Raw genomic sequence first — 15,549 nt, forward strand, 5'->3', positions numbered from 1 at the left:
TGGCACCTTATAGACTAACAAACGTATTGGCACATGAGCTTTCGTAGGTGAATACCCACTTTGTGGGACGTGACATCAATTCTGAATTAAATTTTAACCTCTGTCCCCTGGGACTGGCAAGAGCCAGTGGGTTTAGTAACAGCATTGCTACAGTAAGTAGACCAGAGGAAACCAAGACTGCCTTAGTTTGTGATGTGTTGTGTTTCACAGATTTGAAATTCAGGATTTATCTGCATACACTCCAGCTGCATTCACTATGTTGAGTGTAGTTGTATTGAATGGTGGAGGGATTAGTTTGAGCAGTTTGGCAGATCTATCACTGTGATGTGACAAGAGGAGTATGTTGATGGATCAATTATGCCTTATTTCAGCACTGAGTTCTGTAGGTTGTGTCAACAGAGATACATAAAAGGGTCCTCTTACCGTGAGGATTGACAGCACTCCTGTGGCATACATTATAGTGGTCTCTGGGGCATAGTGAGGGATAAGTTAAGGCAGTATCTGAGAAGAAATCCTCAGGACAAGGGTGAAATGGTGGTAACATTTAGCAGGTCTGTTGTGGTTTGTGGCCTAACCCTGCCCCTCTCAGGGAGTTAGGCATCTTATTGCTTCTTGAGATTCACAGTTAGGAAACCCCTCCTGGAGTCTAGTATCTAAGTGGTCTCTTGAAAGAACAGCACACAAAATGTGGAGACAGAAATATAATTTAGCTCAGTGGTTAGAGAATTCACCTGCAAGAGATCCCAGTTCAATTTCCCCCACCATCTGAGAAGGAAGAGAAGGGATTTGAACATGAGTTTCCTGCTGTTAATATAAGTGCCCTAGCTACTGGGCTATGGGATATTCTGATTTATGTCTTTGTATCTCCTGTTAAAGCTGTTCCACTGTGTATAAATAATTAAAAATGCATTCAGCCAGAGAGCGAGTGAGAATGATTCAATAGTCTAGTGGGGTTCCGTAGAGATGAGTACTAGGCCTGATGCTAGTCAATATTTTTATCTATCACTTGAAAGTAAATACAAAATCAATGCTGATAAAATTTGCAGATGATATAAAGATTGGAAGAGAGGTAAATGATGACAGGGCAGTCATACAGAGTGATCTATATTGTTTGGTAGGCTGTGCCCATTCAAACAAAATGTGCTTAAGAAGGCTAGATACCTAACCCATAAATTTCAATAGGACTTAGGCACCTAACCTGCTCAAATGCTTCTGAAAATAATTTTAGAAGCTAGATCCACATAGGGATTTAGGTGCCTGTTTGCTACTTTATGTGCCCAAATAAAAAACGGAGATCCTCAAAATCCCCACCGAGCTGCCCCTAACCCTGTAGATGCCTAAATTCCCTGGGTGCCTAACTTTCTGCTGGTGAGCATACACAAAGCCACCTTAGTCCTGAGGCCAAGCTCCTGCCTAAAGCCTGGTGGGATCCTCCAGGTGGATGATCCCCCGCTCCTCTCACATACAATCTACCTATCAGATTGGGCCCTGAGGCTTTGTAAAAGTGCTTTGAGATCTACTGCTAAAAAGCACCACTTAGAGAGCTGAGTGTTTAATATTAAATAATACATTAAATAACACAACATTCATCTACACAATGTTAACCAAGGTAAATGATGGTGTGCTAAGAATAAGCCATAAAAACATGTTTAAATAAATAAATGGAGCGAAATGATATGTGCAGTGGATTACAGAAAATGAAGCACCATTCAGACACTCAGAACAGCAGCTAGGACACATCTGGGAGCTGCTCTGAGACTCAGTGCAGACATTTTACACCTACAGACACTCACAATTCTTTTAACTATCAAAAACCACATATGAAAATTTTTAGGAGGGCAGATGTGTAAATTTTTTTAACTGAAGCACATCTCCTTTGGCAGGTCAATACATTGTATCAGCTCGAGAAGAGTGGCTGCGTCTAGTCACTGGGCTGCCTTTATCACCACACCCAGGGAAAGGGGTGTTGAGATGGACTATCCAGCAGTTCTGCAAGCCCCTGTGCCACCCACAACCTGTTTTGGCGACTCTCTCATCCCGCGTTACCCGGCCTGGCCTCCGCCACTGCCTGGCCGCGCATCTCCCCCTTGCATAACGCCGGCTCCTGCCCCTCCCCGTGTAGTGCGAAACAAGCCCATGGACCGGTTTGGCCCTTGCTCAAGCTCCGTCCGCGCTCACAGCTGGGAATAACTTTCTGAGGGCACAGTGTGGGCAGCAGGCGGCTTCAGCAGCGGTTAGCGCGCATGCGCAGTAACGCCCAGGCGCCGGGAAGGACGCCGTTGCTGGCTGGCCCGGCGCGGAAGGCTCCGGACTAGGCTCGGGGCGGGCGGGTTCGCCATGGAGGAGGGCGGCGGGTTCCGCCTGTCAGCCGAGTGCCTGGACGAGCCCCCCAACAGCCGCGTGTTCCTGGTGCTGGGGAAGGACACGGGGGAGGCGCTGATCCGGGAGCGCTTCGCCCCGTTCGGGGAGATCCAGGACATCTGGCTGGTGCGGGACAAGCGCACCCACGAGTCCCGCGGCATCGCCTTCGTCAAGTTCGCCCGCAGCTCGCAGGCCTGCCGGGCCATGGAGGAGATGCACGGCCGCAGCCTGGCGCCCGACACCAAGCCCATCAAGGTACCGGCCCTGCGCGCCCCGACTGCCGCCCGCCGCGCAGCCGCCTCCCCCCTGTGCCCCCACGGCGCAGGCTGGTCCCGGGCGCAGGTGGTGGCGGGGGGCAGCGAGGCCGCGGATTCCTCCCCTTCGTGGCCTGGCTGAGTCGGCGGGGCCTGGCCCAGCGCAGCCGCCTCGCTCCGGCCTCGCGGTGCGGGCTGCAGGACTTGTCTGATCGGGCTGTGGGGGTGACGAGAGCCCCCACGCGCCACTGCCTCTCCCCTCCTGCCGGTCCCAGCGCCACAGCATGGTGCGGAAAGGGGATCAGTCACCTCGGCCGTGACCCAGCTGTGCCTCCTTCCCCCACCGCCAGGCATAGTCTCTGCTGTGGGGAGCAAGATGCTTTAGTTAAACGCCCCGGAGAAACTCACACTTCACTCTGCGTCCCCTCATCTCCAGACAAAAACCTCCTCTCTCCTTCGTTTGTCTGTTTGGGCACTTGGCAGCACTTGGTACAGCCACATTTATAGGTGGGCAGCAGCTTTCCCTTGTTTGTGTGAGTTTTCCCCGCAGCGACAGGAGGGAGAGAGAAACCTTTAGATAAAGGGAACTGCGATCATAAAACCACAACAGGAGGCTTAGGGGAAGAGAGAGTCCCTGGAACTAGTATTTACTCCAGGGATCGGCAACCTTTGGCACGTTTGTTTACCTGCCGAGTCCACAGGTTCGGCCGATCGCGGCTCCCACTGGCCGCAGTTTGCTGTCCCAGGCCAGTGGGGGGCCGCGGGAAGTGGCGCAGGCTGAGGGATGTGCTCGCCGCCGCTTCCCGCCATCCTCATTGGCCTGGAATGGCGAACCGCGATTGCCCCAACCTGTGGATGTGGCAGGTAAACAAACTGGCCTGACCCACCAGGGTGCTTACCCTGGCGGGCCGTGTGCCAAAGGTTGCCAATCCCTGATTTACTCTTTGACATACTAGATTTCAGGGTGTTCAGAAGCTCTTCTCCTTCAAAAATTTGTAAAGATTCTTGGGATTGATACAAATGAATTGAATAATAACAGAAGGTATTTTAAAGCTCTGCTAATGCAATATGCACAGTTTTTGTCAAAGTAATTTTCACATTTTTATCTATGAGAGTCAGTAATGACTTGCTATTGATGACCACTTTCAGTTTCTTGAATTGTTTTACTGTTGTTTAAATGATGAGATGAGGTAAATGAGGCTAAACAGTAAGAAAAGTGGTAACGTCATCAAGCGAGGATGTCATCAAGTGAGGAAGGATAATCTTTTAACAGCACACATGACTGAGGCCCGGTCTACACTAAAAAGTTAAGTCGAAGGAAGCCACCTTAAGTCGACCTGTTAATGTATGTGTCTACACTACCGGGTCCTTTACGCCGACCTGAGTCGCATTTAATGTCAACTTCTGTAATCCACCTCTGTGAGAAGCATAGCACTTAATTTGATTTTCATGGGTTGACTGCGAGGTAGTGCAGACGCAATATTTTGTAATTCGACTTAATTGGCCTCCAGGTGGTGTCCCACAGTGCTCATCTGTGACCTCTCTGGAGATCATTGTCAACACTGCTGCACTGCAAGCAGATACACAGGAAACTGGAAATTTTTGATTTCCCATTTCCTGTTTGATCAGCATTGGGAGCATGCCAGCTTGAGCACAGCTGATCATGGAGACTACATGCCCCAAACTGCACTGGAGGTGGTGGATCTCATCACTGTGTGGGGAGAAGAGTTCTGTGCAGGCAGAGCTCTGATCCAGCAGAAGAAACGCTGACATCTGTGCAAAGATCACTCATGGAATGGGGGAGAAGGGCTGCATGAGGGACCACAGCAGTGCTGTGTGAAAATAAAAACTTTGCCAAGCGTACCAGAAGGCAAGGGAGGCGAATAGTTCTAGTGCTGAACCCACACATGCTGGTTCTACAACGAACTGCATGCAGTTCTTGAGGGTGAACCTACCAGCACCCCCACAAGCAACATGGACACTTCACAGGTATATGAGTCTAGGGACAACAAGGAAGACAATATGGTGGAAGAGGAGGAGGAGAATGGGAGACAGGCGAGCGGTGGATCCACTCTCCCTGAGAGCCAGGAAATATTTTTTAATCCTGGAGCCCTGTTGGATTGCTGGACATCACGATGGCTGACTGTGATGCTGGGAAATGCACCCCTGGTGAGTGTACAGTTACAATCAAAGTCCAGTTAAACTTTAGTGGGCACACACACTAGGTGGTATGGCATGTTTACTGTGAAGAAAAAGCAAGGTGCTGTGGTTCTCTGCTTACAAGAGGCCGCTCCAGCTACGCAGAGGGTGGCCCCTGGAAAAGACAGTTTACGGGTGGACTTGGATAGCCTGGGAACCCTCCATGGATATCTCTAGGAAACTTTCATGGAGGTACTCTGCAATCCTTTGCAGACGGTTTCTGGGCAGGGCAGTCTTATTTCTTCTACCATAGTATGATACTTTCCCATGCAACTCCTGAATTAATTCTGCTGGCATCATAGCAGCATAAGGACCGAGTCTATACCCATACACTCGAAGCATCGCCTTCCTTTCCGCCTCTGTTACTCTCAGGAGATTGATACCACATAGGGTTGCCTAGGGGAGATTCTGTAATTTGGGAGTGAAAATGTCCGTCTCGTGTGGTGTGTCCCCCCCTCCTTCCCATTCGTAGTTTCCTGTGGTACTATGGGGAAGGGACATTGTTCGACTAGCTACTTCTGCTCCTGACATGAGCCTGCCATAAACTTCATTAGAAGTGCGGTCATCCATGACCCAGGGGGGCTTACTCACCATGGATGGAGCAGCAGAATGGCACAGCGAACAGTTATGAATTCTGATTGTTATGGCTTGCACCTAGTGTAATAAGGGTTTTTTTTTGTTCGTTTTTAAATGAAAACGGCCTTGATATGGAAGCATTTTATTCATGTACAATGGCTCCTTTTTTTCCCCATGACAGCTGGAAATGTGTCCTTTGGCGTGTCATCAACACCTGAAAGCAGACTTTTGCTGATTAGAAGGAGGAGAAAGAGAACGCAGGAGGACATGTTCACCAAAATAATGAATGCCTCTGGGACAGCTGACACAGAGCTGCGAGCGTGGAGGATTTCACTGTCTGAGACCTGGACATTGAGAGCAGGAAAGCTTCCAATGAGGAAGAGCGTGCAGTGCAGGATGAGATGCTTCGGATTATGAGTGACCAAGCAGACATGTTGAGGCATTTGGTTGAACTGCAGGAACAGAAGCAGGAGGGTAGAGTCCCTCTGCAGACCCTGGTGGACAGCCAGCCAGCATCGCTTGATGCAGAATCACCTTCCTCCGTGCGTTCCATGAGATATGGGAGAAAAGTTCATTATCCCTTTCACTTAACTCAGGGGGAGGGTACAAGGAACAGAAGGCGCCCATTCACTGACCTTTGAGGGTCTGGAATACGGTGTTATGTTACTCAGCTGAAAATGTTTCTCCCGTTCCAACTTTATAACCCTTTTTCCCCAAGGTTACCTTTTTTTCTGTTCTCCCTCTTTACTTGTGTTAGTTAAATAAAGTAAATGGATTCGAGAAATAAATGTTTTTATCGAGTAGAAGCAGTGGGCTTGGGCGGTGGGTTGGCTTTACAGGGACAGTGATACAAGGCAGGTGAAGGTTTGGGAAAGCACAATGCAGACAAGCAGCTCACGTTACTGTGACTCATTACTGAAACAGCTTTTCAAAGCCTCGGGGATGCATAGCACCCCTTGCTGTGCTTTTCTTATTGCCCTGGTGTCTGGCTGCTCAAAAATGGCTGCCATGCGATCTGCCTCAACTGCCCATCCCTGTGGAAAATTTCCCCCCTTTTTTTTCCACAGATGATATGGAACACACAGCAGGCAGCTATAACCATGGGGATGTTCTCTTCAATAAGGCCCAACCTTGTTAATAAACTTCTCCAGTGCCCTTTCAAATGACCAAAGGCACATTCAACCACCATTCTGCACTTGCTAAACCTATAGTTGAACCGTTCCTTACTGCTGTCCAGATGGCCGGTGTATGGCTTCATGAGCCATAGGAGCAAGGAGTAGGTTGGGCCACTCAGGGTAACTATAGGCATCTCAATATCATCAATGTTCATTTTGTGGTCTAGAAAGAAAGTCCTGGATTGCAGCTTTTTGAACAGACCCGAGTTCCTAAAGATGTGCGTGATGCCGGTGAAACGCCCCCTTTGATCCAACATCACTTGTAACACAATTGAAAAGTATCTCTTTCAGTTTATGTACTCTTTGGCAAGGTGGTGTAGTGCCAAGATGGGGATATGCGTGCCATCTGTCGCCCCACTCCAATTAGGGAATCCCATCATGGCAAAACCATCCACTATGTCCTGCACATTTCCCAGACTCACTACCCTTTGTAGCAGAAGTCAATTAATGGCCTTGCACACTTGGAGCACAGCAGCTTCCGTGGTTGATTTACCTACTCTAAATTGATTCCCCACTGACTGGTAACTGTCTGGCATTGCAAGCTTCCAAATAGCGATCACCACTCACTTCTCCACTGTCAGAGCAGCTCTCATTTTGTGTTGTTGAACTGCAGGGCAGGGGAAAGCTCTCCACAGAGTTCCTGGAAGGTGGCCTTCTGCATTCAAAAGTTCTTCAGCCACAGCCATATCTGCAAAAGGATGTGGTCCCACTAGTCAGTGCTTGCTTCACGGGACCAGAAATGGCACTCAACAGAGTGCAGCTGCTCTGTGACTTCCAGCAGCAACTGTGAATTGTTTTTTGTTTTTTTTTCAATGGCTTGCAGCAGAGCTGCGTGCAGGACATTGCTATGTTCTGCATGGCAGACCCTACTTCGGCTCTAGAAATACTGCAGGAGAAGGCGCGAGGTGTTTGAGATGCTCACAGCAAGAGTGCATAACTGAGCAGGCTCCATGCTTCTGGGGTTATGGCATATGCGTGGTGGTTTTAAGGCATGAAAACCACTGGGGGGTTTGCCGTTGATATGAGGGAGGAAGCACAGTGCATCCTGGGGTGCCAACGCAATGTTCCCATTCTCCCCTGCAGCAATGTTTTGTTCCCATGGGGCATTGCACAAACTTCCCAAAACACACTGTGGCAAGTGGCACTTTGGGATAGCTACCCGTGATGCACTGCTTTGTGCATTGATGCAGGCACTGCTAGTGAGGACGCACTCCATCGAGACAATGAACATGGTGTGGACACATACAATCAACTTAATTAATTCGGAGGCTCAAGATCAAATTAGATAAAGTCGGCGTAATTTTGTAGTGTAGACAAGCCCTGAGAGTTAGAAGCTTAGGATTCTATTCTTTATTCTGCCACAGGCTGTATGGCCTTAGGCAGGTCATTTCACAGCTTTGATTGAGTTTCCCCATCTCTAAAGTGAGGTTACTTTCCAACTAGTTTTTGTGTGCCTTGTAATCCTCTGAAGAGAGGTGCAATATACATGAAAAGTATTATTATGAGTATAGTTATGACTATGAGAAGTTAGGTCTTGACCTGTGCTGAGCCCCACATAAGTGGATTCCCATTCAAGTTAATACACACTGCAGTGTCAGGGCCTTAGTATGCTTTGATTTTTGATTTTTTTTTTTCTTTAGAACCTGAGAATGGCCATATTGGGTTAGACCCATTTATCCATCTGATCTATTTAGCCCAGTATCCTGTCTTCCGACAGTGGCCCATGCCAGGTGCTTCAGAGGGAACGAACAGAGCAGGCAGTCGTCAAGTGATCCATGTTGTTTGTTTTTTAAACAAAATGGCTACAATCATGTATCTGCTATGAAGTAGTCCATCCTTTTGCTACAGTGTACATCAGTGCATGCTTAAAGAGCCAGCTGTGCCAGCATTAATGCTGCTAATGGAGGCCAGCCTAGGTATTCATGTCCTTCCCCCTCCACCATGCGTAGGTGCCCTTTCAAAATTTCCTGCCCTCCCAGGTCTTGTGAAGGAGGCAGGGTAGCCAGACAACACTGGTGCAACTCATTGACCAGCCAGTTACACTGCTCCCAACTGCTTAACTTGTGACAGGCTTTTGGAAGATGGGTTATAATAACTGAAGACTGAACCATAATTCTTCATGTGGGAGCATGTGGGCTGGTCTCTCATCTGGGTCCCTGATTGTGTACTGATGTACATGTTTGCAGCAGGCAGGTCTTTTGTCAGAGTACATCTATAGTGAAAGGCAACTTTTTTCTTTTTTGCCACAGGAGTAGTCAGAGAATGCAAATATAAGCACAAAGCTATTTGAAGACATTATTTTTCCTGACTATTCATGTATATTTACATTTTTCTCAAGTAATTAACATTGTGTTTAACTCTGTTAGGTGTTCATTGCCCAGTCCAGAGCTTCCGGAAGCCACCGAGATGTTGAAGATGAAGAGCTTACACGCATCTTTGTTATGATACCGAAGTCTTATACAGAGGAAGATCTGAGGAATAAGTTTAAGGTACTGGTTGAGTTTTAGTTATTCATTATATCCAACTGCATTTTCTCAGGTTATTTTTGACAGTAGATTAAAATGTAAAATTTTATGAAGTTCAGAAATGTTGGATAAAATTGTTTTTACATTTTTTAAATCTCCTAGGTGTATGGAGACATTGAATATTGTAGCATTATTAAGAAGAAAACCACAGGAGAAAGTAAAGGTTTGGGCTATGTGAGGTATTTAAAACCATCCCAAGCTGCCCTGGCAATAGAAGAGTGTGATCGAAGTAAGAATGTGACTGATTTTTTTCCCCCCACTCATTTATTATGAGAAACTGTGAACTCATTAGTATAGGTCCAAGTACGGCAGCCTCTGGCTTCAGTTTTATTAGCAGCAAAATTATTTATGGTGTAAATGCATTGGTGGCCACAGGTTGCAGAACCTAGTACTGTAAACAATGCATGCAGGTAGTACCATTAAGTTCAGTGGGACTAGTCACCTGTGAAAGTACTTGCAGGGTCAAGGTCTTAGATTTAAAGTAATAACAGTGAAAGGGCTTTGGGAATGAACTACAGTGACTTCTGTTGATGTAAAATAGCCTGGGTGTAGTGCAGCACATACATGTACATGTATACACACACACACGCACACATTTTTTATGCAGATGAACTTTTATGATGTTCTCAAGGGATGCTCAAAATAAAAGGAATATATAATAATGCACAAACACAACAGTAAAATGTATTGTGACTACAGCTATTTAAACAAAATTGCATTTGATACTAATACCATGTTTCACTATTTTCAGAATATAGCACACTTAGTCTTATGATTTAACATTTGTTGCAGTTAAAGTTGTTGTCTAGTGCTTAGAGTACAGGATTGACAGAACTAGAATTCCTGTGACATTGGCAATTCATTTAACCTCTCATGCCCTAGTTTCTCCCTCTGTAAAATGGGAATAATAAAACACACTTTTCTGTAGTGCTTCATGCTCCTCAGATGATCTGTGATGTTTTTCTTTTTGTCCTTTTACACACACAGCCAAGAGGAAACACCAATATTCTGCATAAAGCCTTATTGAACATATTAGATGATCAGTAGTGCTGACATGGTTACTGTGGTTTCAGTAAAGAATGTTCTTCAAATCTTCCTATATGGGCCTTCAAAAAGCCAGAGAACAAATTTGCAAACAAATTAGTATAAACAAGGTGTGGTAAAGTTTAGTTCTGAGAGAGTTGTGGAGGAGAGTTAACAGTTAAAGCCAGTATTTAAAAGCTGTATAATACTTTACAAAGATGTGCCCAAAACAGTGGACTGGTATGTTTTTAATACAATTAAATAAATTAATTATGTAGTCTTGGACTATGTAGTGCCCAATTAATCACAAATATCAATTAAGCACCTATTTTTTATAATTCTCTTAAATATCTTATTCCTAACTAAAATTAGGACACACAAACACTTCATTTAATGAGAGTTAAGGTTATATCAGCACACAAGTATATCAGCCTGTTAACAAATTTAGTATTTTTCTCTAAACCCGGGTCCATGAGGTCAGAATGAAAGGAGTTAGATGGTCTGAGACCAGACCAAATAGCTTACACAGGTGAAGTGCCTAATTCAGCACAGATCTTGGTAGGCAAAGGTAGACTGAAGCTGCATAGATGTCCAGCTACTTCTTGCCTCTTTGTCAAGTATTTCCAAGATGATCTTTGAGTACTGTACTTCTGAATGAATAGATAATGGGTTATGTTGCTTCCAATCTTCTAATTGTCTTCATGAGTGATAGAATAGTTGTTGTTTTTTTAAAGAAACAGTAACTGATTTTTCTGTCTGTAATGTTTTTCAATACAATGCTTAAAGAACATTTTCTAGTCATAGATGTTTGAAAAATACATGATGAAATTTGAAATATGTGGTTACTTGTTCCAGGTTACAGGGCCATTTTGGCTGAACCTAAAAACAAGCCGTCTGAATCCTCTGAGCGTGAATATTACAGTAGTAGCAGTAGTATGAGGCAGGAGCCAATGGGGCATGAACCTAGAGGGAGTGTATTTCCCTTTGGTAAGTAATAACTTCACATTAACAGTGACTGGTAATTCTGGATAAGATCACACAGAAACTGGAAAGAGTGTTATGGAAATAGAGGTATATTCAGAGAGAGGCAAAATGGAGATGCATATAAATAGTAGGTCCAGGTTTTTGGTTGTTGGTTCTAACTCAGACACTTAGTTTCTATATTGTTCAGGGTTTTTTTTACATTTGGCCTTTGCATTGGTTGTCTGAAATAAATATGTCCTTTTTTTTAATTATAACATGACTTAGGTCCTAGAAACATTTTAGAATTTTTTTATTAAAATGGTCAAGGTACAGTAGTATAATGACATGTAATGTGTCTTGTTTTGGTTCTTGAGAAGGACAGCCAGAATTTGGTAGTTTTGAAAAGAGTCAGACAAGAGTTCGAGAATCCGTTTCCAAACGCCTGTCAGTGGTATCGCGACTCCCCTTCGTACAAGAGCAGCTGTTCTTCCTCTTTGATCTAGTCCCAGGACTGGAGTATTGTGATGTTCAGCGAGATCCACATACTAACCATGGTAAATAACAAAACAAAAAGAACCTCTTTCTTTCTATTGTTTTGACTCTAAAATATTTTATCTTCCCTTCCTCTTCCTCCTCAATCCAGAATGATGTAGCTCTTTGGCAGTGGAAGATACATAAATTTGGTCCTGCACGCTGTTCTTCTACTCCACATCTCCTCTGAACAGACCTATTAGACTGAACAGTTACATCCTATCCCTAACTAGATCCCTGAGAGGTCCTAATATTTACAAAATAGGGAAGCAACCCACAGCATCTCTACATTTCGTATGCTCAGAAGTCAAAAATTAAATGAAAGCTGTTTCTTAATAGATTCTGCATCAGATGTGATGTTATCAAAGATGGGTAGGATTTCTGTTAAGGAAAAAAAACATGCATTTGCTTTGTTGAATTCTCATCATGCCCTCAAAGTAATGTATGGATTCCATCTTAAAATAAGGTTTTACAATTTTAAGCCTGTTAGCTAGCCCCGCAGAGCCAGTATAGCTATGGGAGAACGAGCTGGATTATATTATCATCAATAGTATTGTTAACTAACTTGCTGGTACAGAATTATTAGTATTGATGATGCATGATCCAAAAGAACATAATGGCTTAAATTGCTGGTTACAAGAACTACCTCCTGCTTTTAAGCTGACAAATTTGATATGGAAATCATTGATACAACAAACAGGAACCCTACATTTTAATCACTTATTTCAGAGAAACTACACTAAAAAGGAAAATATTTGTGTACAAATTAGTGGTTACAAATATCTGTTAACTTTTGGAGGTTTTTTTGTATAGGCATTCTATAAAGGAAGTAATATCAGATGATTTTCAGGTTCAGCTGTAAAGATTTGTTCAGTCACCCAGTTTTGGGATTTTGCTGAAGATGAGTTGGATGATGAAGTAAAAAGACTTCATTGTATTAGAGTGCATATGACTAATTTGGTGTTGTACCCTGCTGTGTTGTTTGAGTACACTTTGTTCTTAGTAGTGCTTTTGAGGATTTCAACTTACACACTTTCTACAATATCTTGGTATGTTTCATCCATCTTTAGGGCATGCTGTGATTCAGTATACTACTGCAGCATCAGCTATATATGCCAAATACAAGCTACATGGTTTTGAATATCCTCCTGGAAATCGTCTAGGTGTAACTTTCCTTGAAGATGGGAGCGACGGACTGGAGTAAGTACCAACCCACATAGGTGAAAAGCTGTAATTCTGTGTTCTGGAGAGCAGTGGAAAATTGTTACAAAGGCAAGGGGAAAAGGAAAAATAAAGAAAATTAAACCTACCACTGTACAACTTTTGTTTCTATAGTGGATGCTTCTGAAATGTAAGATATTTTGGGGTGCTATGGTGTGCACTCACCACTACAGTGCCTCCTGGTATCAGGGGGCAAAGTTACAGGAATCTTTGTCTCCTATGTCCCTTGCTGGTCATAAAATCATAGAATATCAGGGTTGGAAGGGACCTCAGGAGGTCATCTAGTCCAACCCCCTGCTCAAAGCAGGACCAATCCCCAGACAGATTTTTACCCCAGTTCTCTAAATGGCCCCCTCAAGGATTGAACTCACAGCCCTGGGTTTAGCAGGCCAATGCTCAAACCACTGAGCTATCCCTCTCCCCCTCTGCTTTGTTCACTGTGACGGGTTGGGTCACAGAGACCCCCTTGGGACTGCCACCTGATGTGCTGAGACTACCTCGGAGCCCATTTTCTCTGCCAGTTTGGGCCTTCAGAACCCTGCTTTGTCGAGCCAGACACACCAGTTTGCTCCAACACAGACCCAGGATCTGAACCATGTGCCCCAAAGCTGCAGACTTAACTGAAAACAGTTTAAGAAGTGCTCCTGTCTCTATCACCCAGACACCAACTCCCAATGGGATCCGAGCCCCAAATAAATCTGCTTTCCTCTGTATAAAGCTTATACAGAATAAACTCTTAAATTGTCCGCCCTTTGTAACACTATAGAGACATATACCTGGGGGAGCAAGCAGCTGTGCATTAGTCACTAATTCTGGGTTCAATAATAAGCAAAAGTGATTTTATTAAATATAAAAAGTAGGATTTAAGTGGTTCTAAGTAATAACAGACAGTACAAAGTAAGTTACCAAGCAAAATAAAACAAACACGCAAGTCTAAGCCTAATACATTAAGAAACTGATTACAGATAAAATCTCACCCTCAGAGATGTTCTAATAAGCTTCTTTCACAGACAGGACTCCTTCCTAGTCTGGGCCCAATTCTTTCCCCTGGGACAGTCCTTGTTCCAGCTCAGGTGGTAGCTAGGGGATTTCTCATGACTGGAATCTCCTTTGTTCTGTTCCACTCCCTTATATAGCTTTGGCACAAGGCGAGAATCTTTTGTCTATCTGGGTCCCCATCCCTCCTTCTAAATGGAAAAGCCCCAGGTTTTAGATGGATTCCAGTACTAGGTGATATGGTCACATGTCCTGTGAGACCTCAAGCCTTCATTCTTCCAGGCCTGACTCACGGGAAGGCTCGCAAGTAAACAGAGCTGTTTACACCAATTGTCCGAGTTGATGGGAGCCATCAAGATTCCAAACCACCATTAATGGCCCACACTTTGCATAATTACAATAGGACCTCAGAGTTATATTTCATATTTCTAGTTTCAGGTACAAGAATGATACATTTATACAAATAGGATGATCAGACTCAGTAGATTATAAACTTTGTAATGATACCTTACAAGAGACCTTTTGCATGAAGCATATTCCAGTTACATTATATTCATGCTCATTAGCATATTTTTATAAAATCATATGGAGTGCAATGTCACATGCACAACTCAGCCCTTCAGAAGTCCAATCCCCTTTGGGCAGCTAAAGCTCAAACTAATGTCCAAAAACACTCTCAGTCAATCTGCCCTTCTCCTGGGCTGTGTCTTCTATCTCTTCCTTAGTTACTGTGAGTCCTCTCTCCAGATTTGGCCTCGAGCACTGGCCCCTCAAAGTGTCTCCTTGAGGTAGACAAGGAAGGTGGGGTAAATATTTCTTTGAGGTGTCTATTCTCTTGCTGAGTCTAGCTCAGGCTTCTTTACAAGAGTCTTTGTGGTTCCTCCCTTCAGACTGAATTCTCTCCCCTTTTATGAGGCCCAGGTGTCCATTAAATTATTACCTGATGCCTCCCATCCTGCCCCTCTGGCTAGGAAGCAACTAATTAGGTAATCTGTTGTACCTGTACTGTAATTAGTTGACTGTTAACCCCTTTCCAGGCCACAGTGGGGTTTTACTGCACCACACAGGGCACAATCCCAGAGAAGGCCTTAGACACCAAACATTGCTGCTACTTTTCAAGAGACAGAGGGAAAAGAAAAAACATTCCTTTTATTTTAAGATGACTTGTAAAATGTGACCGAACCTTTTTTACTAGCTTGCGATGTATAAAGAAGTCTGAGAATGGGGTAGTGGGTTTTATATTAGAAGTAGGTTTTTGTCTATTGTTTCCTGGAAGACTCTGGTTGACTGTAGAACTAATAGGATATTGGCAGCATGAGTACCAAGGAAGTGGGACCTGAGAAGATCAGGGGAAGGGAGTTGAAGATAGATAATGACCTGACCAAAACACCTGACAAAGAATGAAAAATCATTGTTAAAGATTCAACACCATTTCTTACTCTTGAGGGCATTCTGTGCCAAAATATTAAAAATTCTGCACACAATATATTAAAATTCTGCAAAATTCTGCAAATTTTATTTGTCAAATAAATGTGGAGGCTTCAGCATGGCATTGGGGAGCACAGGCCACTGGCTGCACAGAGGTGGGAAGTCATTTTTCTGGGGGGAAGCAAAGAAATCTGGGCGGGACATAAATTCTGTGCATTTACACTAGTGGCGCAGAATTCCCCCAGGAGTAATTTTTTTGCTCAGTTAAGTGATGAGGGAGCTATCTTTGCTCAAATT

General features: G+C 44.3%; 1 protein-coding gene across 3 annotated transcripts in view; it reads left to right on the forward strand.

Annotated features, from left to right (window-relative positions):
• Positions 1-2,250: 2,250 nt before the first annotated feature.
• Positions 2,251-15,549, forward strand: part of RBM45 (RNA binding motif protein 45) — a 30,522-nt gene continuing 17,223 nt past the window's right edge. Inside the window, exons 1-6 of one of the 3 annotated variants that reach the window (XM_045033073.1) lie at positions 2,251-2,616; positions 8,932-9,054; positions 9,193-9,319; positions 10,969-11,100; positions 11,451-11,630; positions 12,678-12,807. In XM_045033073.1, coding sequence (XP_044889008.1) covers positions 2,338-2,616; positions 8,932-9,054; positions 9,193-9,319; positions 10,969-11,100; positions 11,451-11,630; positions 12,678-12,807 — 971 coding nt within the window. In that variant the 5' untranslated portion in view covers positions 2,251-2,337. The remainder of the gene's footprint in view (positions 2,617-8,931; positions 9,055-9,192; positions 9,320-10,968; positions 11,101-11,450; positions 11,631-12,677; positions 12,808-15,549) is intronic. The other 2 variants (XM_045033071.1, XM_045033072.1) reach the window with 2 other exon arrangements.

This window comes from Mauremys mutica, chromosome 10 (genome assembly GCF_020497125.1).
Source record: "Mauremys mutica isolate MM-2020 ecotype Southern chromosome 10, ASM2049712v1, whole genome shotgun sequence".
In the NCBI taxonomy this organism is placed as follows: domain Eukaryota; kingdom Metazoa; phylum Chordata; order Testudines; family Geoemydidae; genus Mauremys; species Mauremys mutica.